This window comes from Erinaceus europaeus, chromosome 13 (genome assembly GCF_950295315.1).
Source record: "Erinaceus europaeus chromosome 13, mEriEur2.1, whole genome shotgun sequence".
In the NCBI taxonomy this organism is placed as follows: Eukaryota; Metazoa; Chordata; class Mammalia; order Eulipotyphla; family Erinaceidae; genus Erinaceus; species Erinaceus europaeus.
In genome coordinates this window covers 40,911,771-40,939,566 of record NC_080174.1, presented here as the reverse complement: position 1 = coordinate 40,939,566, position 27,796 = coordinate 40,911,771, and the positions used below count along the sequence as shown (strand labels likewise).

The 27,796-nt window shown below is 47.3% G+C and overlaps 1 protein-coding gene across 1 annotated transcript; it reads right to left on the bottom strand.

Annotated features, from left to right (window-relative positions):
• Nucleotides 1-1,801: 1,801 nt before the first annotated feature.
• EXTL1 (exostosin like glycosyltransferase 1) lies at nucleotides 1,802-26,315 on the bottom strand. The gene is made up of 11 exons (XM_007522616.3): nucleotides 24,654-26,315; nucleotides 13,685-13,775; nucleotides 13,338-13,445; nucleotides 8,869-8,988; nucleotides 7,968-8,100; nucleotides 7,666-7,772; nucleotides 6,630-6,719; nucleotides 5,870-5,956; nucleotides 4,510-4,670; nucleotides 3,342-3,513; nucleotides 1,802-2,428 (listed from the first exon to the last, which is right to left on the bottom strand). Exons 1-11 carry the CDS (start codon nucleotides 25,427-25,429, stop codon nucleotides 2,249-2,251), a joined length of 2,025 nt encoding a protein of 674 aa, XP_007522678.1. The 5' UTR covers nucleotides 25,430-26,315; the 3' UTR covers nucleotides 1,802-2,248.
• Between the last annotated feature and the right edge of the window lie 1,481 nt (nucleotides 26,316-27,796).

Sequence of the window (27,796 nt, the reverse complement as noted above, 5' to 3'; positions counted from 1 at the left end):
CCCGCTGCACTACCACCTGACTCCCGAAGAGTTATTTTTATCACCACCCTGAAAGGATATGGCCTGGCTGTGGAGCCATGCAACCTCCTGGCCTCCCCAGGGCCAGTACTGAGTTAGTTTCCACTCTTTCCTGACCACTGACTGGAGGGGGAAAAGGGGGCTGATCACTTGTCTTCCTTTTTCGAAGTGACCTCTGTTTCTTTCTAGTACTGTCATCCATAGGTGCCAAGAGACCCAGGCCAGCATGTTCTTCAGCCATTTCAAATGTGTGGGCAGTTGGCTTGGCTATGTGTGCATATGACTGCTGGTGGTCATGTTCACCCCAAAGTTGGGGGACTTGAATGCTGAGTGCTTTATGCCCCTCCCCCACACATACCGCAGACTCTAGGCACATGAATGGACCCTGAGCTTTGCATACCTATGCATCCCATCCCCTAAGGTAGTCACTGTGGCCCTCCATTTTTTGAGATGATAACACTAAGATTCAGAGAGGTTGCGTCACACAACCATTGTGAGGCAGGTCTGAGGTTTCTACCTGTTTTCCCTAGGACCCCCGCCCCTCCCCACCCCAGCAGGGACCAGGAACCTGCTCTGTGCTGCATGTTGGTACAGTGTGAGCCTTGGGGCCTGGCAGTGCTCTCCCTGTGGACAGAGATGTGCCAAGCTAGTTCAGGGTTCAGTCGGATGCCACAGCTGTTCCCTGGGGAGGGAAACGTGTCTCTTTGCCCTGGCTGACCTGGCACCTGGAGCCCTCTCCAGCCTGGGAAGGCAGCCCAGGCCACAGCTGTGAGCTTCCACACCCACCTGCACTATCCTGGACTCCCAGCCAGACAACCCTCTCCACTTTAAGCCTTCACCCCCACCCCTCAAGAATCTAGCAGAGCTTTGCCTCCCAATGGAGAGCCCTCTAACACTCCCCTCCAAGCCCCAGCTGTGATAACCCAGGTGGATCTGAGTCATCAGGGGACAGAGGTCAAGCTGGAGGCTGGGGGTGGGAAGTTTTGGTGCACAGCATGTTCCAGCCAACAGGATAGTCACAGGATAGGACTTTCCAAGCTACAAGGCCATTAAGGCAGGAGGACACCTGGATCCCTGGACCAGGGTTGGGCTCACTACTCTAAAGTCACCTAGTCCCCAGGACCAAGTACCCCCCTCCCACCACCTCCCCAGCACAGCTGCTGCAGAGGTATTTATAGCCAGCATGTGAGGGGGTGAGGACATGTAATTTATTTCAGAAGTGTTAATTCCAATTCCAGGTAGATATACACTGGGGAACACGGTATCTCCTCCCCCCACTCTATACTTGCTGCCAGGGTTCAGGGACAGCTTCTCCTCCCAATCTAATGGAAATGGCATGTTCTTAGTCCCGTGTGTGCAGAGAAGTGGTAGGCCTCTTCTTTCAGATCCTCACTCCCCCACCCCAGTTTTCAGACCTGGGGCTGCCCACCACCTACCCTTTGGGCCCTACACGCCTTGCGGCGGGAGCCTGGTGAGGTGCTGCACTCTAGTGGTCCAGGCTGGTAGTGCAGAGCCACAGCAGAGTCTCAGCACTGACACCTGCTTTCCCATCCCCTCTCTCCCTTGGCTCAAATAGCTCTCTGGTAGGAAAGGAATCCCCGCAACTAGCTTCCTGGAGCCTCTTTGGCTCAGTTACTGGACCACTAGGATTGTGCCTATAGGCACCTGGCTTGTGCCAAATTAGGAAGCCCAGTGAGTTGGGACAGAGTTCCCGTCTCCCCCTGCTCGGCTAATCCACACCCTCCCGCCTCGCCCATAAGGACCTCCAGGCATGTGGCTAATGTCTTTTTTTTTAATCTACCTGTTCCTGGAATATCTGTGGCTCACCTGCCAAGTCCGTCCTAATGCTTATGCCGCAAGGCAACTGAGACAGTGCAGGGACCAAACCCATCCCCGGTGAGGATAGGGGTCCGGCAAGTTCCTGGAAAAGGTGAGGATGTGAAAGACAAGTAAAACTGAGCTAGGCGAAGAAGCAGAGTAAAGGATCCCAGGCAAACCCTCAGGGTCCCACAGCTGCAGAGACAGCACTGAGCACCTGAGAACCGGGGAGCAGGGGCGGAGGGGGGCAGGCTCCGCTTCATCAGCTGTGATTGGCTAGTAGGAGTCTGGCCTGCTGACCCACTAGCCGCCTGGATCTTGTCTCCAATGTCCCAAGAGAGAGAACGGGGTCTATCCACCCCGCAGATGCAACTTTCCCTAGGGACGGCTCTGGGGTCTCTCCTGGCCGTTCCTAACCCTTCTCCAGGTGGCGGTATTTCTTGCGCAGCACAGACACGGGGTCCTTGAAGAGCACTGGGTCCAGGCGGAGGCGGGAGGATACCAAAGGCATGTGGCCGAAGCCTGCCGCTACCTGGCTGATGCAGTCTCGGCCTGCAAGCGGCGCCAACTTGGGTTTAGCAGCCCCAGGTGCCTGAAAGAGGAGAAGAAAGGTCTTGGAGGCGACATTCTCTTCTTCACCTCATCTTGGATGGAGCCTGAAGGAATCTTGTTAAGTGAGATAAGCCAGAAAGACAAGGATGAATATGGGATGATCCCACTCATAGACAATTTAAGAAACAAGAACACACAGGAGAAATATGAAGTAGAACTTGGACTGGTTTGGTGTATTGTATCAAAGCAAAGAACTCTGGGGAAGGAGGGCAGAAATGGATTGGGGGAGGAGGAACTTTCAGGTTCAGGTACACAATGATGGACCTAATTTGGGAATGAGAGTGTTTAGAAGACATCTATCTTGGTGAGATTAGAAATTCTACTGGGGGTAGGCGGTGGTGCATCTGGTTAATCTCACATTAAGCCCCTGGTCCCCACCTACAAGGGGGAAAGCTTCATAAGTGGTGAAGCAGGGCTGCAGGTGTCTCTCTGTTTATTTCCTTCTCTATCTCCCACTCCCCTCTCAATTTTTCTCTGTCTCTATCCAACAATAAATAAAATAAAAAGAAATTGTACCCATATGCCAACAACTGTATTGTAAACCATTAATCTCCCAACAAAAAAAAATAAAGGGTGGGGGATTTCTCTGCCTTCTGACCACCCCTACTCCCTACAGCAAAAGTTATTTTATATTGCACCAAAGTAAAAGACTCTGGGGTGGGTGGGTGGGGAGAATACAGATCCAAGAAGCATGACAGAGGACCTAGTGGGGGTTGTATTGTTATATGGAAAACTGGGAAATGTTATGTACGTACAAACTATTGTATTTACTATTAAATGTAAAACATTAATTCCCCAATAAAGAAATAAAAAAGTGATTTTAATTAGCCCCGTGAGAGGGAGTTCTCCCTCCTGTCCTCAGTAAGGGTCCACCTGTCCCCCTCCATCCTCACCACCAGAGGTCTGGCCTCCTGCTGCTGTTTCCTGCAGGGCACCTTGATGGGGGGCAGCTTGGTGACAGCTGCAACCAGGAAGTTCATCAGCACATCCACACAGGTAGGTGTCTCATCAGCCAGGGTCCTCAGAGCCTTGGGCAGGGAGTGGGTGAAGAGGGTGTGATAATACCTGGACAAGAGAGTAGGATGAGTGGGACCACAGATGAGTTCACTCCCAGAGCCCATTCTCTTGCTCTCACTCCGTGACCCTGATCCTGACACCCCTTCCTAAAGTCCTGCTTCCCCAAGTACAAGCAGTTCTCCAATATTCTGTCCTTTGACTTCTCTGCAGCCAGTGGTGATTTCCCTGTCCCTTCCCTCACAGCACTTTGGTATCTCCAATTCTGAGCTCTGAGATCTGAACCCAGACAATCAGATTGGGTGGGAGTGGAGGTTGGGGGTCAGCTGCACCCAAGACTATCAAACATGGCAGTCTTAAGACCAGCTTCAGGATAGCTATGGAGTAGCCAGGCAGACACTACTCCAGGTGAACTCACTTCACATAGCATACTCCCCAACACACACACACACACACACACACACACACACACACACACACACCCCAAAACAACCTGTCACAGACATTAGGGAAGTTCTCCACTCTACCAAAAAATCCCCTATCCCCTGTAGAGCTTCCCTGAGCAAACTTAACATGAGATTCTGGATCACATATATTTGGTATAAACATGTTTAAGGACCTTCTTTAAAGAAGTCCTTTATAGAATTCAGTTCTTTGTTTGTCTTACATTTATAAAATGTCAGCATTATTCTCTTGTCATCTTGTCTCTCCTCCCCTATCCCAACAAACCCAAACACTATCCATAACATCTGCAGAACTCTACTTAAAACAACAGCCACCACTTATTGATCACCAGCTAGGGACTTCATAGAGTTTTCTCACTTGATTATCACACCAGTCCTTTAAGGTGAATGCATTTTATAGATGAAGGAACTAAACCTAAGAGAGGTCAGGAGACTTGCCTGTCACCCAACTGGGAAGTGGCAGATGAGTCTGATCTCACTCTCAGCCAAATGCTTAGCTCACTCCCAGGCCACCCTACTCCCAGTTAATGGTGTGTGTGTGTGTGTGTGTGTGTGTGTGTGTGTGTGTGTCTACCCTCTGTACCTGTGGTAGAAGGCAGCTGAGGTGTGAACCATGGAGAATTCATTGGCCTTCTCAGCAGTGTAGCCCCAGTCACCTCGGGCCTCATCCCAGAAATGGCTCCATGTCAGAAAGCCCACCATTCGCTCTGGGAAGCTCTGCCACACCACAAAAGCAAAGTCCACCTGGAGAGAGAGTTAAATGAGGTCCAAGGAAGGACTTCCCCACCAGTCAGGGACATCCAGACCCAAAGAGGCAAGGACAGATGGGTTGAGGTGATGTAGAGGAGAGGGCATGGAAAGAAGCATGAACTTTTCAGTGGATGCTAGGACTTCTTCAGCTGTGAATCACAAAATCATGTTTTCAAATATTTATGGAAAGCTTCTGTTGGATTAATTTTCTTTATTTTGGTCATAGATAGAAAGAATTTGGGAGAGGTAAGGAGATAGTAAAGGAGAGAAAGTAGCACTGCTCCACTATTTGTGAAGCTTCTCCCTGTAGGTGGGGACCATAGACTTGATCCCTGGTTGTTGGACATTATTGCCACCATCCACCTCACCCTCTTTTAAATGAAAGTATCAATTTATTCTACTGGATTTATTTTTTATAAATCAAAGTTTTTCTTTTTTCTTTTTTTCTTTTTTTTTTCCTCCTCCAGGGTTATTGCTGGGCTCGGTGCCTGCACCATGAATCCACCGCTCCTGGAGGCCATTTTCCCCCCCTTTTGTTGCCCTTGTTGTAGCTTCGTTGTGGTTATTATTATTGCCCTTGTTGACACAATTCGTTGTTAGATAGGACAGAGAGAAATGGAGAGAGGAGGGGAAGACAGAGAAGGGGAGAGAAAGATAGACACCTGCAGACCTGCTTCACCACCTGTGAAGCGACTCCCCTGCAGGTGGGGAGCCGGGGGCTCGAACCGGGATCCTTATGCTGGTCCCTGCGCTTTGCGCCACATGCGCTTAACCCACTGCGCCACCGCCCGAACCCCCAAAGTTTTTCTTTTTAAAAATTTTAATTTTATTTTTATTATAGGATAGAGACATAGAAAAATTAAGATGGGACGGGGAGAAAGGGAGAGAGACAGAGAGACACCTGCAGCCCTGCTTCATCACTTATGAAGCCTTCCCTCTGTAGGTGAGGACCAGGGGCTTGAGCTCAGGTCCTTGTGCACTGTAGTGTGTGTGCTTAACCAGATGCACCACTGCCTGGCCCCATTTCTATTGGATTTCTAAGGAAGAAGCAATTGGCTTGCTGGAGTGGTTTCACAAGCAGGAGGCTAGAACTCTCGACACCTGCTCTGCCCAGTTCTGGGGGTCTGAGTGACTGCCAGGGTTCTCTGTTCTGTCCTCAACCTCACCAGGGTTCTCTGTGGCCTAGTCCTCACCTCGCTCGTGGAAAGGCTGCTGTGGGCATCAAGGCTGAGGACAGCATCGGTACTAATGGCACTGTATGGAAAGAATCGGGCACTGACCTGCAGGGGGAGGGAGAGGGGGAAAATCAGTGTGAGCATCCTCCCCAGGCTCACCCAGTGGCATCATGCTAAGCACACGGTACAAAGGAAGGGCAGTGAAAGCAGTGAGCCTGCCCAGAGCTCATCAATGTCCTTGTTGGGAAAAAGGGGCAGTTGATCTTTGGGAGCTCTTTAAGATCGACATCTGTTGTCACATCAGATGCTCATACTAGGCTTGGGAACTAGCTCAATTGAAGAAACACCTTTCATTTGAATGAAACAGATCTAGAAAGAAACTGGGGCTTACCCAGAATCACTTAGCCCACAGGAGTTTGTATCAACTCTGGGTCTCCAAAGCCACCCCCACTCTGACCCAACTTGCTGCCACCTGTCCACATGTCCTCAAGACCCCAGGCTTCTCCTCTATCCCTCATCTGGGACACTCAGATTACTCCTCCTGCCCTACCTCACCACACAAAGCCCCAGCTTTCTAGAAGCACAATGCACACAGGGCAGGCATGGAAGAAAATCCTTTCTATTAGCCCTGCAGCTTAAACCCATGTTCTGATTCCTTAAGGCACAACATGAAGTCCAATTTTGGTACAGGCTCCAGTGAAGTACTCACCTATGACCTCCCCAGCCCGAGCATTTGGGGACTGAGCCCTCTCCTCCTATACCTGTCTCCACTGCTCACCTTCCCGTGCCCATCAATGACTGTCAAAGGCACTGCTGTCTCGGGCCACTTGAGTGGGGGTGGCCTCTCACTGCTCCAGAGAATAAGGACCTAGGAGGAAATGGGGGGTATCCTGAAGTCTGGGGCAGACTGAGGGGGTGGGACAAGAGTGGGAGAGCAGCTGTCTATGGAAGAGAGCTAGCTAGACCCAAGGTCCTCTCTTGCTGTCCTGTCCTTGTCTCTAGGCTTCTGAAAGGAAAGGATTCCAGTGACAGACAAGCTACCTGTGCCATCAGAAGCAAAGAGCAGGTTAAAATAGTCCCTAGCCTGCTCCTATTATTTCTGGGGAATTTTCATTTTCTCCTTTCTGTCCCTTTATCCTTCCCAGCCTAGCTCCATAGCCCCAGCACTGGAGCAGCTCCATCTGTGTTCAGAGTGTATCAGGATTTGACAGTCTAAGGCCTGGGGAGACAGCATAATGGTTATGCAAAAGCCTTTCAAGCCTGAGGCTCTGAAGTCTCAGGTTCAATCCCCAGCCCCACGATAAGCCAGACCTGATTAGTGTTCTGGTGTAAAATAAAATAAAATAAAATAAAACTTAAAAAAAAAAAAAAGGATTTGACAGTCTGTGTGCCAGAGCTGCTAACTGAATCTGAGCTCCAGGGCAGAATTCCTTTCTCCACATCCTTTTTCTTCTCCTTCATCCAAAAACATTTACTAATGTTCTTATTTCTGCATCCTTATTGAACACAGGGCAGGGTGCTCAAAAAAGTAACTGCTGGGTGCATGAATGGGAAAAGTGCACAAACGTTTACTTTTTCAGTCTCCCCAAGAAGCACCTGCTTTTGGCATCTTCATTTCTTGGGGGAGGGGGAGGATAAGAGCAAAAGATCAAGAAATGTGGGACTTAAAAAGGAAGGGAACAGGACACTGGAAATCCCCCCTACCACCACCCCCAATGTGTAACTATCCTTGGAGTCTAGATGTCTTCTGGGACTCTGTCCTGTTCCTTGTCCCCACCCTGAACCCCCAAGTTCCAGCTGGCAAGGAGGCAGACCTGGGCACAGTACTGGGAACCTGCCACCGCCTGGATGAGCTTCAGGGGGGGCTGGCTTAGGGCCCCCACCCAGATCAGGGCGCTGAACCTGCCCACAAGGTGAGAGCCTAGGGGAATAAGACATAGGCCATTAGGGTGGAGGGGACAGGACCCCCCCCCCTAGATTGACAAATCAAGCACCTTGGGAGCCAGGACAGATGCTTAAGACTTGGGGAAAGTTCTGGGAAAGCTCTGCGGTGGTGACAGGTGCACTTGGGGAGGGTTTCTTAGGGGGATTCAAGTTGTCCCATCCCAGGACATACCCTGTTGTAGGTGGTAGAAGGGAAAGTCTGAAGGGTTAGTAGAAAAAGTGGGTAGAGCCAGGAGTGCCCCTGGAGGGCTGTTCCACAGCTGCGAGGGATGAGCAGAGGCTCCAAGGATCCGGTCCTGAATAATCTGAAATGAGAAATAACTGTGCAGGGACAGTGTGGTCACGGCAGAGTGGAGGGAGAGGCAGAGTGGCAGAGGGAGAAAGTGAGGACCTGGTTGTGGCCCCATGCCTCCTCCCTCAGGCTCTGGGGAGAGCTGCAGTGGCTGCACCACCAGATTACTGGGGACAGGACCATTCAGATGACCTCGGTAAGTGGCACTCAGTGATGGTGCCCTGAGGTGGCAGGTGGTGGCAAACTTGCTGCTCCCCTTTCCATCCTTGCTCAAAGCAGACACCACCAATAGCTTGTGGCATTCTTTCTAGACTTAGCATCACTCCTGAACAATACTCCACACAGCCCACCGACCACCGTCTGGATCTGGCACTTTGAAACTTATTTGTCATGGCTGCCCCTCTATATATGGGGCAAGTGAGGCCAAGAGTGGAGGAGGAATTTGTCTAAGGGTGCAAAGCCAAGTTTCTAATTCTTCCCAGAAACAGTTTTTTTAAAGGTTTATTTCCTCATTGATATAGGGATAGTGGGGGAAGAGAACCAGAGCACCCTTAGACAAATTCCTCCTGGAAAAAAAGCATCTGGCATGTATGATATCAAGGACCAAACTTAGGACCTCATTCTTGAGGGTCCAATACTTTATTCACTGCACTGCCTCCTGGGCCACACCCAGAAGCATTTTTGGGGGGCAGCCTCTAACACTCAGGCAGAGGAGGTGTCCAGAGAGAGGAGTGTGGAGAGGTAATGGATGAAGCAGGAGCCAAGGGTGACATCCCCTCACCTCCAGAGTAGTGTAGATGACCTTCTCTACTGAGGAGAAGTAGGCATCCCATAAAAACTGGGTCTGCTGACGCAGGGCGAGGACCTTGCTGGGGGGCATCTCCTGGAGGGCAGCCAGGACCTGGGGCACAGAGAGAAGGTTGGGGTCTCATCAGGCCCAGACTAACCCTGGGAGGTAAAAGGGGAACAACCTAGGGTTAGAGGTGGAGAATCTCATTCTTTGAAAAGAGACTTTATTTCCTCATCTGCAGAGGGGTGATAACAATAGTACAAGCCTTAGAGGGTAGTTATAAGATTCCAACTTGGTAAAATATATCAAGCACTTAGCACATGACAGAAACCCAGTGAGGGGCTGAAGAGACAACTCACCAGAGAGGGTCCTTAGAGAGATGGGGCCAGGCGGTGGTGCACCTGGTTAAGAGCACACATTACAGGAGTCGGGTGGTAGCACAGTGGGTTAAGGGCACGTGGCGCAAAGTGCAAGGACCGGTGTAAGGATCCTGGTTCCAGCCCTGGCTCCCCACCTGCAGGGGAGTTGCTTCACAGGTGGTGAAGCAGATCTACAGGTGTCTATCTTTCTCTCCCCCTCTCTGTCTCCATTTCTCTCTGTCCTATGCAACAATGATAACAACAATAATAACTACAACAATAAAACAACAAGGGCAACAAAAGGGAATAAATAGATAAAATAAATATTAAAAAATAAAAACAAAACAAAAAGAGCACACATTACAGTGCCTAACAACCCAGGTTCAAGCTCCTGGTAACCACCTGCAAGGGGTAAACTTCACAAGCAGTGAAACAGGGCTGCAGGTGTCTCTCTGTCTCTCTCCCTTTTTATATCCCCCTCACCTCTCAATTTCTTTCTGTCTCTATCCAATAAAAAAGACAGATTAAGCAGTTTGTTCACAGTCATAAAGTTTTTGGATGGTATTTACACCCAGTTTTATGTGACCTTGAACTTTCCATTGCTGCTACCTTAGAATTGGCCATGGGTGACTGCTGTGAAACCATTCAGAGACCCTGGGGAGAGAACTTTTGGTTCCTTGACCTCTCACCCCACCTAACCCCACCCCAGGGTTAGCCCCAGTACCACATGGGTGCTACCATGGTAGCAGGGAAAGCTCTGATGCTATAGTGTCTGTCCTTCTCTGCCTCTTCTCTATGTATCTATCTCAGTGAGAAACAAAGTTGACCCAGGGCCAGTGAATTCACACATCACAAGGCTCTGTATTAATAGTACAGAGGTTGTATACAACCAAAAAAGAAAACTACAGACCAATATCTCTGATGAACATAGATGCTAAAATACTGAACAAAATTCTAGCCAACGAGATACAGCAGTATATTAAAAAGATTGTTCATCATGACCAAGTGGGGTTTATCCCAGGCATGAAAGGTTGGTTTAATATACGTAAATCAATCAATATGATCCACCACATCAACAAAAGCAAAACCAAAAACCACATGGTCATATAAATAGATGCAGAGAAAGCCTTTGACAAAATACAACATCCCTTTATGATCAAAACACTACAAAAAATGGAAATAGGTGGAAAATTCCTGAAGACAGTGGAGTCTATATATAGCAAACCTACAGCCAACATCATACTCAATGGTGAAAAACTGGAAACATTTCCCCTCAGATCAGGTACTAGACAGGGCTGGCCACTATCACTATCATAGTGTTGGAAGTTCTTGACATAGCAATCAGGCAGAAGCAAGGAATTAAAGGCATACAGACTGGAAGAGAAGAAGTCAAACTCTCCCTATTTGCAGATGACATGATAGTATGCACAGAAAAACCTAAGGAATCCAGCAAGAAGCTTTTGGAAATCATGAGGCAATACAGTAAGGTGTCAGGCTACAAAATTAACATTCAAACGTCAGTGGCATTCCTCTATGCAAACACTAAGCTAGAAAAAATTGAAATCCAGAAATCAATTCCTTTTACTACAGCAACAAAAACAATAAACTATCTAGGAGTAAACCTAACCAAAGAAGTGAAAGACTTGTATACTGAAAATTTTGAGTCACTCCTCAAAGAAATTGAAAAAGACACAAAGAAGTGGACAGATATTCCATGTTCATGGGTTGGTAGAATTAACATCATCAAAATGAATATACTACCCAGAGCCATCTACAAATTTAATGCTATCCCCCCCCATCAAGATCCCAAGCACATTTTTTAGGAGAATAGAACAAATGCTACAAATGTTTATCTGGAACCAGAAAAGACCTAGAATTGCAAAAATAATCTTGAGAAAAAAGAACAGAACCGGAGGCATTACACTCCCAGATCTCAAACTGTATTATAGGGCCATTGTCATCAAAACTGCTTGGTACTGGAACATGAACAGACACACTGACCAGTGGAATAGAATTGAGAGCCCAGAAGTGAGCCCCACACCTATGGCCATCTAATCTTTGACAAAGGGGCTCAGACTATTAAATGGGGAAAGCAGAGTCTCTTCAACAAATGGTGTTGGAAACAATGGGTTGAAACATGCAGAAGAATGAAACTGAACCACTATATTTCACCAAACACAAAAGTAAATTCCAAGTGGATCAAGGACTTGGATGTTAGACCACAAACTATCAGATACTTAGAAGAAAATATTGGCAGAACTCTTTTCCACATAAATTTTAAAGACATCTTCAATGAAACGAATCCAATTACAAAGAAGATTAAGGCAAGTATAAACCTATGGGACTACATCAAATTAAAAAGCTTCTGCACAGCAAAAGAAACCACTACCCAAACCAAGAAACCCCTCAAAGAATGGGAGAAGATCTTTACATGCCATACATCAGACAAGAGTTTAATAACCAACATATATAAAGAGCTTGCCAGACTCAACAACAAGACAACAAATAACCCCATCCAAAAATGGGGGGAGGACATGGACAGAATATTCACCACAGAAGAGATCCAAAAGGTCACGAGAAACACATGAAAAAATGCTCCAAGTCTCTGATTGTCAGAGAAATGCAAATAAAGACAACAATGAGATACCACTTCACTCCTGTGAGAATGTCATACATCAGAAAAGGTAACAGCAGCAAATGCTGGAGAGGGTGTGGGGTCAAAGGAACCCTCCTACACTGCTGGTGGGAATGTCAATTGGTCCAACCTCTGTGGAGAACAGTCTGGAGAACTCTCAGAAGGCTAGAAATGGACCTACCCTACGACCCTGCAATTCCTCTCCTGGGGATATATCCTAAGGAACCCAACACACCCATCCAAAAAGATCTGTGTACACATATGTTCTTGGCAGCACAATTTGTAATAGCCAAAACCTGGAAGCAACTCAGGTGTCCAACAACAGATGAGTGGTTGAGCAAGTTGTGGTATATATACCCAATGGAATACTACTCAGCTGTAAAAACTGGTGACTTCACTGTTTTCAGCCGATCTTGGATGGACCTTGAAAAAATCATGTTGAGTGAAATAAGTCAGAAACAGAAGGATGAATATGGGATGATCTCACTCTCAGGCTGAAGTTGAAAAACAAGATCAGAAAAGAAAACAGAAGTAGAACCTGAAATGGAATTGGCGTATCGCACCAAAGTAAAAGACTCTGGGGTGGGTGGGTGGGGAGAATACAGGTCCAGGAAAGATTCAGAGGACCTAGTGGGGGTTGTATTGTTATATGGGAAACTGGGGAATGTTATGCATGTACAAACTACTGTACTTACTGTTGAATGTAAAATATTAATTCCCCCAATTAAAAAAAAAGTGAAAAAAAAAAAGTCCAGAGGCTCTTAGGGATTCCTGGGTCTTTGATCAAAGACACGACACAGTTTCTTGGGCCTCCTTAGGATGTGACATAGTCCCCAGCTACATTGGCAATTACAAGAAACCAAGCATTGTTGCTGTTGTTGATTACTGCATGTGCCATTGTTATAGGAGGTTTTTGGTAGTTTGCAATACATTATAACAGAGAAAAGGCTATGAGTTAAAAAAAAATAACAAAAACCCAAACCAAACTAATAAAAAACCCTCAGGGAATGGCAGCTTTTGTTATTTACTCCCTATGCCTTTCTTACTTGCCAGGATTCAAGGCATACCCATATGCTTATCTGAGTGAGGCAAACTTACCTTCATCAAATAAAAAAGTCACTGTATATTCTGCTTTTCTCACCTCACGACCCACTAAGAGAAAAACAGTTGGATCTTTTATGACCATCCTTTATAGTGAGTATTAAGTCTTTGTGGACCACTGGAGCTGGATCAAAGGAGAACATTGGATGTAACTTTCTCCCATTGTACAGACAGATAAACTGAGGCCAGAAAGACTCAGAACTGTTCTTAGAACCCCCAGGAGTAATTGCTGTCTTCTAATCATATGGGAGCCTCAGAAGAAAGACTTGAGACTGGAGACAAATCCCTCAATATATTAATACATCCCAGGGTTCCTCCCACATCCTGGATGTTGTCTCCACCCCAAGGGTAGGGTCCTGAGTTACCTGAAGTGGGAGCCTCTCATCAGCTATGATGGCTGCCTTGGTCCAGTCAATGACCTCGGAGAAGGGCAACTCCCACTCAGGGCTGAGAAGCACAGGGATACAGCCAGCCTGAAGGATGGCAGCAAGGGTGTCGATTAGGAGCCCAGCCCATGGACGTGCCCACCCTCCTCCCACTTCTAAGGTAACTATTTGCTATAAGGGGCAAAGAGCAAAGGAGAGAAAAATGGAGCATTTTTTTCTTTTGGTTGAGGAATGTTCTGCAGTGGTCACTGCTCCTCCCCCTGGCCCCAGAGTACCCAGCCAGCTCAGAATTATTGAAGGAGGCTGTCCCCAAGTTGGAGGTGTACCTGCAGCGCTTGGAGGAAGTGTAGGGCACCTGGATGACGGCCAGGGATGAGGCAGAAGGTGGCATTGGGTATTGCTGTCCCAGGCTGGGTCCTAAGAAGGCATGGGGGAGGCATACACAGGAAGCCTAAGATGACTCCCTTTCCTCTTCCCAACCTGTTCCCGCAGTGGTCCACCCACCCCACACCAGCACTCCCAGATTCACAATGTGCACACTTACCATCAGGTTCTCAGGGTAATACACACACTGGCACTCACATAAACGAAGGCCTCACATCACCCCTCGCCCTCCCACCACTCAGCCACACTCAGACTCTCAGGCACCCCATACCTGAGTGGCCACCATGCCCCACCCTCTCCTTTCCCCAGAGTGGAGATTCATGAAAGGCCTCTCTGTCATGAGGTGTGCTGGGCCTCCTGCCTGGAACCACACAGGAAGCTGCTGCTCAGAGGCCCCCTTGCTTACAGGACAGGTCTCCTCTGTTCCTTCTACTCCAGCCTGTCCCAGCCTAGCCCCAGATCACACTTAGGCTGTGTGTGTGCCTGCAGGGGAGGGGCAGAGGTCAAGCCTCCTGAGACTGCCCACCCAGAGAACCAGCCCCATGACCCAGCTGGAGAGGGGGTGCCATGGAGACCCAGGCCTGTTCAGAGTGGGAATCCCATCTGATCTGGAGAGTACTTAGCCCTCGCATCAATCCCCACTGCATGGGTAGAGAAATTGAGTCTCAGAAGTACCCTAACTGGTTCAAGACACAGAGGGAGGCAGAGCTGGAATTAGAACCAAGTTATGCTAGTTCCCGTCACTGGGTCATTACAACCAACCCAGAGCTGTTCCTTTGGGATCTCCTAGACAACCCCTGACTTTTTTCTCCAGTGCTCAAATGTATGCTTGACTCCCTCTAGATCAGGAATGGGGAATGTCGATCCTGAGAAATCATTTGGTCTTACCTTGACAAGGCTACTGCAGGTAGGATTCGAAATTCAATAAATCTAGGAGATTCCCCCCACTTCTTTCTTTATTTTTTTAAGAGAGAGAGAGAGAGAGATCCTCTACTGCACTAAAGCTACCTCCAATGCACTGGGGCCAGGCTCAAACCTGAGTCACATGCATGGCAAAGCAGCACACTATCCAAGTGAACTATTCCACTGGCCTTCTAGGTGTTTCTTTCACAGCAACATTAAATGTTAATTTTAAGTTGATGATTTTGTGTGGCCCACAAATAATGTGATAAATATCCAAACGGGTCTTGGCAGAAAAAATGGTTCCCTACCCTGCCCTGGAAAAAGTCACTAGTTAGACCTCACTCTAGCAGCAGCTGTCTCTAGCTCTCTGTCCCACCAGTCAAACCCTAAGGCTTTGAGAAAACCTAAGTTTAAGGCTTCAGAGAATCCAGAGAGAAAGGACTACTGAGGACTGGAGAGATAATATAGTGGTTATGAGAAAAAAAAAAAGATTTTCATGCCTGAGTTACCAAAGGTCCCAGGTTCAATCCCCAGCACCACAAGAAGCCAGAGTTTAGCAGTGTTCAGGTGAAAGAGAGAAGAGAAAGGAAAGAAGAGAAGAGGGGAGAGGAGAGACAAGACGAGAGAAGAGAAGAGAAGAGAAGAGAAGAGAAGAGAAGAGAAGAGAAGAGAAGAGAAGAGAAGAGGATTGATTAATTACCCATACAGACATTTACCACCTCTGGCCTCTGCATGTCTTTCACTTTCAGCCTGCTTAACCTCTTCCTTTCTTGAAGCCTTATGTTTGAGCTCAGACATCATCTTCTATGGGAAGCCCTCCTCCATTTCTTCAGAGGTGGGTAGCTCCTCTAGCCCATATGCCCTGTAGTAAGTATTAGTTTAAATGCCTTTACAAGCAATAACTCACTTCATTCTCACAGCTACCCTAAGAGATAGGAGGTATGCACTGTGATATCCCATTTTATGGATGAGGAAAATGAGGCCTATAGAGATCACACAGCTCTGAAGTAGAAGAGTCAGGTGGGGCAACTTGTGCAGCTTCTCTCTGTTAAGAATGTTTATCATTAAAACTCTTTGTGGGGAGTCGGGTGGTAGTGCAACAGGTTACGCGCAGTTGGCACAAAGTGCAAGGATGGGCGGAAGGATCCCAGTTCGAGCCCCCAGTCTGAGCTCCCGGCTCCCCACCTTCAGGGGAGTCGCTTCACAGGCAGTGAAGCAGGTCTGCAGGTGTCTATCCTCTCCCTCTCTCTGCCTTCCTCTCCTCTCTCCATTTCTCTCTATCCTATCCAACAATGATGACAACAGTAATAACTACAACAATAAAAAACAGCAAGGACAACAAAAGGGAATAAATAAATAAATATTAAAAAAAAAACTCTTTGTGAACTAATAGAGTAAGAGCCCAAAGCTTTTCACCCATGTGCATCAGCATACTTTTCCAGTTTACTACAGAAATGAGAAGGCACAGATGAGGGCCAGCAAGAGAGCTCAGCTGGGCAGCGCACTGCTCTGTCATACCTGAAACCCAGGTTGCAGTCTGGTCTCCACTGCACTAGCAGAAGCATAGCTGCTATGGGATCATTCCCTTTTTTCTTGTCTCTGTGTCTCTTACTATCTGAAAATGTCATCTCAGCACAAAACAAACAAACAAAAACCCTGGTGAGGACGAAAAAGAAAAACACAGAGAAGTCATATTCTCCTATTCCAAGAAACCCCCTTTCACTGTTATGATAGCAAAATAGAGTAGTATTGTTTGGAGAATTAAATACACCACAATTACAACATCCTTAGTAAAGCATTTCTTGAAATGAAACAAAGAAACAACAATCACACGTAATGTATTATCTAGTGACTAATCCATTTCTCCTCTAAGACTAAGCTATTTAAAGGCAGGGGCTGTACCTCCCTCATCGCAGTATCCCCTGGGCCAGGCAGAGTGCCTGGCAGAGAATAGGCATTCTGTGGCTGCTGAATGAGTCTGTGCAGTAGAGGAGAGACCCATGGGTGAAATATTGTAAGGTCAGTTTCAGCACAAATGCTAATGCTGGAGATGGCTGAGTGTCACCAATGGGTGTTTGGGGGAGGGGGTGGGTAGGTAAATCAGCAGAAGTCTCTACAGCAGAGAGGCATCAGAGCCTCTGCTGATGAAGTCTTGGGGTTTGTAGCCATGTGGGGTGCCTTCTACAAACTCAGGGGTCTCAGTGCCCAGAGGATAGAGTCCAGATGGCTCTCTCCTCTATCCCATAGCCCCAGCACTCTACTGGGACTGGTCATAGGCAGGGTCACACTGTGACTCCCTGTGCCCAAGGCACTTTGGCCTTAATGTCCCTTCTCCCATAAAATACTAAGAATAATATTTGATAACTGTGTTGATATAAAACAAACATATTCATATTATACATGGAGACATATTTTTCCTGCACTTGTGTGTGTGTGGGGGGTGGCTCAGAGGTTTTTTGCATGTATGGCACCCCCAAATCAATCCCTGGTACTACATGTAGTTATACTGTGACTCTCCTTCACTCGTTGAAATAAATGAATAAATAAATCTTTTTAAAAATGAAACAAACACATGAGTGATGAGGTAGTTCACCTGGGAAGGCACCCATTTATCATGTGTGCAAACAAGGTTTAAGGTCTAGTTCTTATGACACTGGGGGAAGCTTTGGTGCTATGGTGTTTCATGCTATGGTTTCTCATCCTGTCTCTGTATTTTTAATTTTTTTTAGCTGAAAAAGCTGGCCTGGAACAGTAAAGCCACAGTCAGAACAAAATTAAATATTAAAAATGGTGGGTGAGATGGCATAATGGTTATGCAAAGAGACTCTCATGCTTGAGGCTTCAAAGTATCAGGTAGGTTCAATCCCCTGCACCACAAACCAGAGCTGAGCAATGCTCTGATTAAAAAAAGAAGAAGAAGAAAGAAAAGAAAAGAGAAAAGAAAGAAAGGGGGCCAGGCAGTGGCTCACCCAGTTAAGCACACATATTACCTGTCAGGAAATTGTGAGGATGTGATTGAGCTTGGCTGGGCTTGACTTGAGGGGACATCCATCCTGTCAGTCTCTTTCTCTCTCTACTGAGAGACTGAGCAAGGAGGGACAAACCCCCCCAAGGTTTGCCTCATCTTATCAGACTCCCTGCCTCACAAAGCACCCTGCATTCCTGATACTATGGCCTGCTCCCTTATTATCTACATAACATTGTTTTGCCTGAAAGATCCCCCAACCATTCCATTCCTCTGATCTATTTTCTTTCTACCCTCAAGACCCTCCCTGCCTCCAGGGTATTATTAATCCTACCAGTTAAAACCCTCACAACAATTGCTACGAAAGTTCCTACCTTTCCCAGCCCCTTTTGCCTTTCTCCACCCCTTTCCTAGCCATTTCCGACTTAACACTCTGGGTCCAATCTTTAAAAGCCTGGGCTCTCTGATCAATAAAGAATCGAATCGCCTCGCCACCATTAACTCTGTTCATGAGTCATCTCCCTTGCGTCACTGAGTGAGTAGCAGCCCAGAGAGTATGCGCCCAGGAAGAGACACCCCCACGCTAGCCCGGCAATTACCAAGTGCAAGGACCTGGGTTAGAGCCCCTGCTTCTGCAGGTATCTTTCTTTCCTTCTTTCTGTCTTCCTGTCCTCTCTCATTTGCTGTCCTGTCTAAAATATTTTTAAAAAATAATAATCATGAAAAGGAAAAAATGGCCACCAGGAATGGTGGATTTGTAGTGTCAGCACCGAGCCCCAGTGATATCCCTGGAAGAAATAAAAATAAATAATAAGAAAGAAAATGAATGGAAAATTTTCTTATCCTGTTTTTTAAATTAATCTACATCAATTTAATTTTTAAGAGATCAAATTACCAGCTCAATTCCATATTTGATAAATAAAATGATCTATTGACTATAACTTCCTAAAAAGAATGGGGGAGAGGAACCTGAGCAGTAGCACAGCCAATATCCTTACAGACTATCTTCCTCTTCACATGACAATTTCCTTTGGACTCTTGAGAGATACTTTTCAAGTATAAGGCCTCATGGATCCAGAAGTTTTAGAAGTGTGTCCTTATGACCCAAACCACAGGATGCCAGCTAGTAGATTATAGTACCGCCTGGCATCATGTAAAAAGAAAAATCAAAAGATAGCTAAAAAGATGGCTAACTGCAAATACAACACTTGTCATGTGGTTTCAATCAAAAGATTCAAGGAACATGAGGCTAATTGTGTCAACAGAACTGCTGTAGATGATGAGCCATTTAATCTCCCAAATCTCCTCCAAGCTCAGAACCAAATGAACAGTCTACTATCAGGTTCCTGGCCCTGATGCCTGAACATAGATAATTTACATCATTGTCCTTCATTTGTTCTTAAGACATTTGCTCCAAAAGTGCTGGTTTGTGAAAGTGACTTGAGGGATATAAAAAAAAAGAGACTATGGATGACAAACCTCCTAGCAATGATAAATACTAGAGAAAAGGTCAGAAAAACTGATGAAGTTGTGAAGTAAAGAGCCAGCAGAAAAAATTATAAATTATTAAACCTTAAAAAAATAAGAAATGAAGAAAGAAAGAGAGGAAGAAAGAAGAATGGGGGAGAGCATAGCTAGATTCATGCTACTCGCATGTCTCAGAAAAGACATATGAGATGCTGAAAAATGGTGCTGGGCTCTAAGAAGGAAACTGGGGTGGGGCAGGTCGGGCAGAGGAAGGGCCTCAGGGAGACTTTTTACTGTAGACCCTTTTGTACCTTTGAAATTTTGTAGCAAGTGAATGAATTCCCCATTCATAAAAGTAAGTATACCAATTTAACTGGGTGGAGGCTGATTCCAAAGCAACAGGAGACTATTCAACAAAGGTAACAAAAACACAGATTTTTGAGTCAGTAGTGCAAGGCTTGATTCCAATCCTGTTCCTTTCAAGAGGTGCCAGATCAGAACAGTGAGGGACATTTTGGTGAATCAAGCACCATTCTGTGCCTCCATTTCCTGACTTACGCAAAACAGCTGGCACAGTATCTAGTCCAGAGCCAGCTCTCCTCTAAAGTCAGCTTTCTCCTTCCCCTCTTCAGCCAGTGGGATAGATGTGGGACAGAGGCTGGGTCTGTGAATTGTCCCTTTCTCTGGCCAGTACTTGTTTATTCAGGGCACCTTGGGGAGGGCTGGCTCTGTGGTTGAAGACTTCCTTCTTCCCCCATCCCTATACCATCTGGCTCACTCAGGCAAGCTACTGGCACTTAAGGAAAACTGAGGCTCAAATTACTCTGGAGATTGCAAGTCCTGCTGCCTGCAGGTGAGCAGAGGTCAAACTAAGTTTTTTTTTTCTTTTTAATTTGGGGAATAAAGTCAGGGTCTCATACATACACAACACCACAGGATGGCTGCTGTGGCAATATTTTTTCCCATTTTTTATTTCAGAAAGAGATAGTATAGAGAAAGACAGACAAACAAAGAGAGGAGAGACAGGAAGAGATGCTACAGCACTACTGATTCACAGAACTACTTCTGCTGGTCTCATGTGATACCAGGGCTCAGACTCAAAGCTTCACATATAGTAAGACGCATACTCTAGCTCTAAATATCTTAAAAAAATTTTTTTTTCTAAGATGTTATTTATTCATGAGAAAAACAAGAGAGAGAGAAAGAACCAGACATCACTCTGGTACAAGTGCTGCCGGGGATTAAACTCGGGACCTCATGGTTGAAAATCCAGTGCACCACCTCCTGGACCACAGCAAGCTATTTCCTACTCTGAAGTCAAAACTTCTTTAAGTTCAGAGGACAGTTAGGGCTGCTAAGCATTATATCTGGGAAATAAACTTAGGGGGAAAATGCTGCTCAGAGAGCTGTTGATATTCATTATGAAGCCTTAACCAGTTCTGGCCAATTTGGGATCAATCAGTAAACATTTAGTGAGCCCCTCCGTACTGGGTGTGCATCTCCCTAACTTTCAGATGACTGGTTACCATCTGTGTTTAGTAGTAACTAAAATCAACATAAACTCCCTGTAAGCAAGAAAAACTGATATGCCTAATTAGGAAAGTGCAATGGGGCCCAGTGAACAGAAAACTTTCCACATGAGGGGAGCTCTGAACTAGAGATGCCTATGCAAGGGACCCCGGACTGTTTAGGCTGCTACAGGGGTCTCATGGGGGCTGCAAAGACAATGCTGTGTGGGGATGTTTACTTGCTTTTTATGTTTGTTTGACTTATTTATTGATGAGAGAGGGGGGGGGGCAGCCTAGAGCATCACTCTGGAACATGCGATGCTGGAAATTAAACTCAGGACCTCCTGTTTGAAGGTCCAATGCTCTATCCATTGTGTCATCTCCTGGGCTGTGCAATGTCATTATTACCCCTGGCTGTGGAGTTCCCTGGAGGTTGAGGGGTGCCACTCTGGCTGGGAGAACCAGTAGGTGCTCAAGTGGAGGCAAAAAATGGAGCATGACCATGTGGAGAATCCCCAGAAGGGAAGTGGAGCCCAGAATAACCCACATTGCTTTAGCAGACACTAGGAAGATACCGAAGAGAGGGGGTAAGGTGAGGATTCCAGGATGGCAGGTTCCAGCCCAGGTGTGTCTGGGTGGAGAGAGAATCTTCCACAGGGACCTCAGCAACCTCCAAGGGCCTTTCCTTCTTGCCTGCCCAGCCAGGATGTTGCTAGATCCTGCTGACCTCCTGGAAGTATAGATTGGCTAGGGGGCTCTGTCACATAGGTGTGTCACTGTGACAAACCTGAGAAAAAGTTTTCAAATGAATTTTCTTTCTCTGTGATCCCTGTGGCTTAGATGTGGCCAGGACTCTCACTGGCTGGCATCTCACTGTTCCCTCTTGATTACCTGGTTTATTTGATATGACTAAAGGTGGTTTCCAGGGAGTCGGGCGGTAGCACAGCGGGTCAAGTGCATGTGGCACAAAGCGCAAGGACTGGCAGAAGGATCCCGGTTCAAGCCCCCAGCTCCCCACCTGCAGGGGAGTCACTTCACACACGGTGAAGCAGGTCTGCAGGTGTCTATCTTTCTCTCCCCCTCTCTGTCTTCCCCTCCTCTCTCCATTTCTCTATGCCCTATCCAACAACAACAACAACATCATCAACAACAACAACAATAAAACAAGGGCAACACAAGGGAATGAATAAATAAATGTTTTTTAAAAAGGTGGTTTCCATGAGCCCCCCAAAGTAAACACAGGAACATCTCCCACCTATGACCAGCTGCTATCCTACATGGCCTCAAAGAGGCCTTTGGTGGCCTTGAACATACACTCTTGCTTAAAAAAGCAGAACTCCTGGGGTTATACCCCAAGGACTCCATAACACCCAACCAAAAAGAGGTGTGTACTCCTATGTTCATAGCAGCATAATTCATAATAGCTAAAACCTGGAAACAACCCAGGTGCCCAACAACAGATGAGTGGCTGAGAAAGCTGTGGTATATATACACAATGGAATACTATACAACTATCAAGGACAATGAACCCATCTTCTCTGACCCATCTTGGACAGAGCTAGAAGGAATTATGTTAAGTGAGCTAAGTCAGAAAGATAAAGATGAGTATGGGATGATCCTACTCATCAACAGAAGTTGAGAAAGAAGAGCTGAAAGGGAAACTAAAAGCAGGATCTGACTAAATTGAAAGTAGGGCACCAAAGTAAAAACCCTGTGGTGAGGGGGAGGGTGGACATGCGGCTTCCTGGGCCGGTGGGGGTTGGGGGTGGGTGGGTGGGATGGGACACAGTCCTTTGGTGGTGGGAATGGTGTTTATGTACACTCTAGTAAAGTGTAGTCATATAAATCACTAGTTAATTAATATGAGAGGGGGAAAATTAATTGTATGTCTCAAAGTTTTTAAAACACAGACTGAGTCTTTTTAATATATAGGCTGTGTATTTGATATGCGGACTCTCTCAAAAGCCTAAACCAAGTAGATCAGAAGCAACCCGTGGCACAGCTATTTAAGATACTAGGTACTGTACTATACAGCAAACCCTAACAAAAGGACTTTTCAAAGTTAACCCAATTACCAAATAATGTGATGACAACATTAACTATCCATTGTCTTTTTGAACCCTAAGACAGCAGGAACCTCACATCTCCACTATAGAGCCTCTATTTCCCCCAGTCCTGGAACCTTAGGATAGGGCCCACTTTCCCGTATGCCTCTCCCAATCCATATAAAATAATATTGCAACTGGAAAAAAAAAAGAAAAAGAAAAAAAAAAGAAGAAAAAATAATAATAATATTGCAACTGCCGATCGCAACCTAATCAACGCAACGATTGCCACCTCAACATGCTTCAGCTCAGACTGTCTCCAGAGACTTCAGGTGTGGAATGACAACCCTTCAACTTCATTACTCGGGTGAGACCTTTCCTTTCATAGTATTCTCTAATTCCATCCCAGGTGGATCACTTTCTAACAAAGTCCCAAAACCTAGATATAGACCAGGTCCCCTGAGCTAGAGCATAGGTTCACACGTATCCATAAACTAGTGCAAAATATATACCTGAAAGTAGAAATACACTAGAGTTTGCAGTGAGTACCCCCCACCCCAACACTTCCTCTCCACTATTCCAACCTTTGGGTCCATGATTGCTCAACAATTTGTTTGGCTTTGTATGTTAACTCTCTTTTCAGCCACCAGGTTCCAGATGCCATCAGGATGCCAGCCAGGCTTCCCTAGACTGAAGACCCCACCAATGTGGCCTGGAGCTCTGCTTCCCCAGAGACCCACCCTACTAGGGAAAGAGAGAGGCAGACTGGGAGTATGGACTGACCAGTCAATGCCCATGTTCAGCAGGGAAGCAATTACAGAAACGAGACCTTCCACCTTCTGCAACCCACAATGACCCTGGGTCCATGCTCCCAGAGGGATAGAGAATGGGAAAGCTATCAGGGGAGGGGATGGGATATGGAGATTGGGTGGTGGGAATTGTGTGGAGTTGTACCCCTCCTACCCTATGGTTTTGTTAATTTATCCTTTCTTAAATAAAAAATAAATTTAAAAAAAAAAGCAGAACTCAGGGAGTCGGTTGGGGCGGTGGCGCAGTGGGTTAAGTGCATGTGGCGCAAAGCGCAGGGACCGGCGTAAGGATCCCGGTTCGAGCCCCTGGCTCCCCACCTGCAGCGAAGTCGCTTCACAAGCGGTGAAGCAGGTCTGCAGGTGTCTGTCTTTCTCTCCCCCTTTCTGTCTTCCCCTCCTCTCTCCATTTCTCTCTGTCCTATCCAACAACAAACAACATCAACAATGGCAATAATAATAACCACGGCGAGGCTGCAACAACAAGGGCAACAAAAAGGGGGAAAAATGGTCTCCAGGAGTGGTGGATTCATGGTGCAGGTACTGAGCGCAGCAATAACCCTGGAGGGAAAAAAAAAAAGCAGAACTATAACTCTGAAGACCTTGGAACTGGCAATTCTGGCTTAAGACACTCACTGGATGGCTTCAGACATGTTACTTAAACTCTCTGGACTTCAGGATCTCTAGCATGCAGACACTTAAATGATATCAACAGTTATTATTTTCTGTGTCCAGAGGGAGGAGGCCTAGTGGATAAGGTATTAGGTTCTCAAGCAGGAGGTCCTGAGTTCAAGTCCTAGCATCGCAGGTGCCAGAGTGATGCTCTGGTGTTCTCTTTCTCTCTCATTAATAAATAATTATTTTAAAATAATAAAGAAACATTGTTAAGTTCTGACCACGGAAGTGTCATCAAGAGATATCTTAAATAAAATAGTAGGCAAAGAGAGGTTGGGATAAGAGAAAAAGAATATGTATTACAAATTCACCTTTTCTATTTTTAATGGTCCCAAAGGAAGAACTCCAAAACCTGCCTTAGAGTCGCCTTGAGTCATATCTCCACCCTGGTGACAGAGTTCTCTCTTCACTACCCTGACTCCCTGCTGTGATTGAGGCCTGAGTCAGCCAGAAGGAACAGGTGATCCACTCCACCCTGCCCTACGTCCTCTTTCCCATCACAGACCCTTCCCACACAGCCCCCGAGGGGATGGTGCACTTACTGCTTGGATCCAGGGTCCTGCTCACAGTGCCCAGCCCAGGGACAAGCAGAGGAGTTGGTACCTGCTATATGCCACCCGCCCCTCTCCTGTGCCAGGGCCAGCAGAGCCACCCTGGGGTGGGGGCTGTGCCGCTGCAGCTGGCCAGGAGCCCCACCTCGGAACGGGTGGTTGTCAGGGAGAAGTGGGAGGGCCACATCAAAGCCAGGTCGAAAGGTGTTCACTGGGGGGTTGGCTTCAGCCACTATTGCCTGTCCCAGCTGGACGGTCCAAGGGCAAGGGGCTGGGTGCAGATGGAGGAGCAGATGGTTCCTGCCCCCATTCCATTCTAGGGGGACTGTCATGCTACAGCCTCTGGCATGGTTGTTTGAGCTGAGGAGCAGGAGGAGGCAGGCCTCAGTGGGGCTGGATGTATGGTAGCGGGAACCCTCGAGGGAAGCCAGGAGTCTGCAGTGCATCTCAGAGATGGGTCCAGCAGCTGGATACACAAACACCTTGAAGTCACTGCCCCTGCACTTTGAGGTGTCGAAGCAAGTTCCCCAGTCGCAGCTGCCTTTATGGGGGACTGGAGAAGGCTGAGTGTCATCTTCCAGGAGATCCTCAGGCTGGGAGAAACCCTGCAGCAGCTCCGTATCCAGCCATTGGGGCCAGCCTAGGGGAGCCCTTGGCTGAGGCTTGGTGGGCACTGCCACGCGGAGAAGGGGGAAGACTCCCAGAAGTATGAGGAGCCAGGAGGCTGACAGTGCCAACCACAGGGACTTTCTCCTCCACAACTGCATGTGGCCACCCGCAGTCTTGCTGGGGAGAGCTGGAGGAGCAGAGTCCAGAGGGTGGGCTGCTGGACTTGGAATCAGCTGTCTAGCTCAGCATTCCCATTGTACAGATGGGAAGGCTGAGGCCTGCAGGGAGCAGACTGCCTGTGTAAGGTCAAGGTGCAAATGGCTGACCGGGTGCTGGGAAGCCAAGAAAAACCCAGCTTTTTGGTACTCCCTTCCTGTGGTCCAAGCTCTGTGTTCTCAATCTTTTGGGCAACTAAGTCAGTCTTTAAACTCCCAGTAGGGCCCTGGGCCACTAGCTGCTTCTCAGGCCTGTGTAACTCCTGTCCAGACTGGGTGGCTGCCTCCTCCTGCTCTCCTGGCTGCACCCGCTGACCCTGCACTCAACTGAGAGGAGGGCCTTCTGCCAGGCCATAGGGGGCTCACTGAGAGCCACAGGAGGCAGCTTGGCTGGGTGCAAGGCTGGGAAGAAGCTGGTCTGGTCTTCCCACTCACCCCCACCCCAGCTGAGCTGCCCCCAGCAGCCCTGGCTGCCCAGTGTCTGCTGGCTGCTCTCCTGGGCTCTGGGCACTGTGGCAGGAGCTAAAATTAAACCCTGCGCCCCAGGTGGGCAGCTAGGGTCAGCTGAGGTTAAGACCCAGGCACAGCGGGTGCTCCCTGCTTGGGGAACCACTGCCTAGGGGGGAGTTTCAGTCCTCTCCCATCCTGCTGCTGTCCCCTGGCTCTGAGAGCTTGATACCCGCCTCCGTCCCCCTCCAGTCCCCCAGCAATTGGCCCTGCACCTTCTCGCTAGGAGAGGTTACAGTGTGGAGGTCGGGGACTCCGCACCAAGCCCCTACCCCTCAGCCCCTAGCCTGGCTGCGCAGCGGTGATTCCGGGCGTCTCCTGGGTTCCCTCTCCCGGCTGCTTCTGGTGCTCCTAGACCGCGTTCCTAGCAGCAACCGGCTCCTCCTCTGCTCGCTCTGATTGGCCCTGGGATGGGAGGCTGGGTCTCCACTTAACTCTTTCCAAACCACTGTCCTTTATTGTTAACACTAATAACCAGTGAGGGCCTCGGGAGACTGCACAATGGTTATGCAAAAAAAGATTTTCATGCCTGAGGCTCCGAGGTCTTAGGTTCAGCTCCAGTGCCACCATCAAATAGTTTGTGCAGCGCTCTGGTAAAAGCAAACAAAACCTGTGTGGTGCTCATTGTTTGCTGCCAGCTCTCATGTTCTGCTTCTAAATTCTCACATTATCCCTTCAAAGCAGAAGTTTAGCACTGGGTTTTTACAAACGAAGCAAGTGAAATTCAGAGAGGGGATGACTGCCTGAGGTGACCCAGCTAAGAAGTGGCAGAGTGGGGACTAGCAGGATGAGCTTCTCACCTAATCCTAAAAGCTTCCCTCTCCCTACCCTCCCCAGCTGATAGTCTGAGTATGAAGACTTTACAAATGAGTAAATGGGGGTGGGGGGGCTGGAGAGATAGCTCAGTTGGCATGGTCCCCGCCTAGCATTGTGTAAGGACTATGTCTGAAACCCTGGTACTACATGGGAGGTACTATTGCACAGAAGGAAGCTCCAGTGCTGTGGTGCCTCTCCCTTCCCTTTTTTCTGTCTCTCCTAATGAAAAACGTGGTTCAGTGGCCTGGAAGGTGGAGCAGCAGAAAAAGCATTGGGCTTTCAAGTATGAGGTTACAAGTTCACTCCCTGCCATCGTAAGTGCCAAGGTGATGCTCTGGTTCTCTCTCTCTCTTCTGCCCTCTCTTATTAACTAATTAATTAATTAAAGAAAAAAGTGGTTGGGTGTTTAGTGGCTCATTGAGTTAAGTACATATAATACTATGCAGAAGGATCCACTTAAGGACCTGGGTTTGAGCCTCTTCTCCCCATCTGCAGTGGGGACACATCAAGTAGGCTTTCTCTCTTTCTGTCTCCTCTACCCTGTCATTTTTCTCTCTGTCATATTGAATAAATTGGGCAAAAGAGGGGAAAATGGCTACAGGAATTGGTGGATTTGTAGTGTAGGCACCAAGCTCCAGAAATAACCCTAGAGGAAAAACAACAACAACAACAAAGAACAAGAAACAAACAAACAACAAAAAAGAAGAAAGAAAGAAAAGAGAAAAAAATTGTCTAGAGCAATGAAAATATCTTGCATGCATGAGGTTCAGACTCCACAAAAGCAAAGCAAAACAGATAAATTGGAAAGTCAATAGAGAAGATAAATGAGAAATTAAAAGGCTGGAGTGGAGCATCCTGAGAAATTATGGAGTGGATAGTATGTCAGACTTGCAAGCATGAGGCTCTTGGTTTGATCCCTGGCACTGCACATACCAGAGTGGTAATCTGGTTCTAGCTCCATCCCATCTCCCCTCCCTCATCTTATTC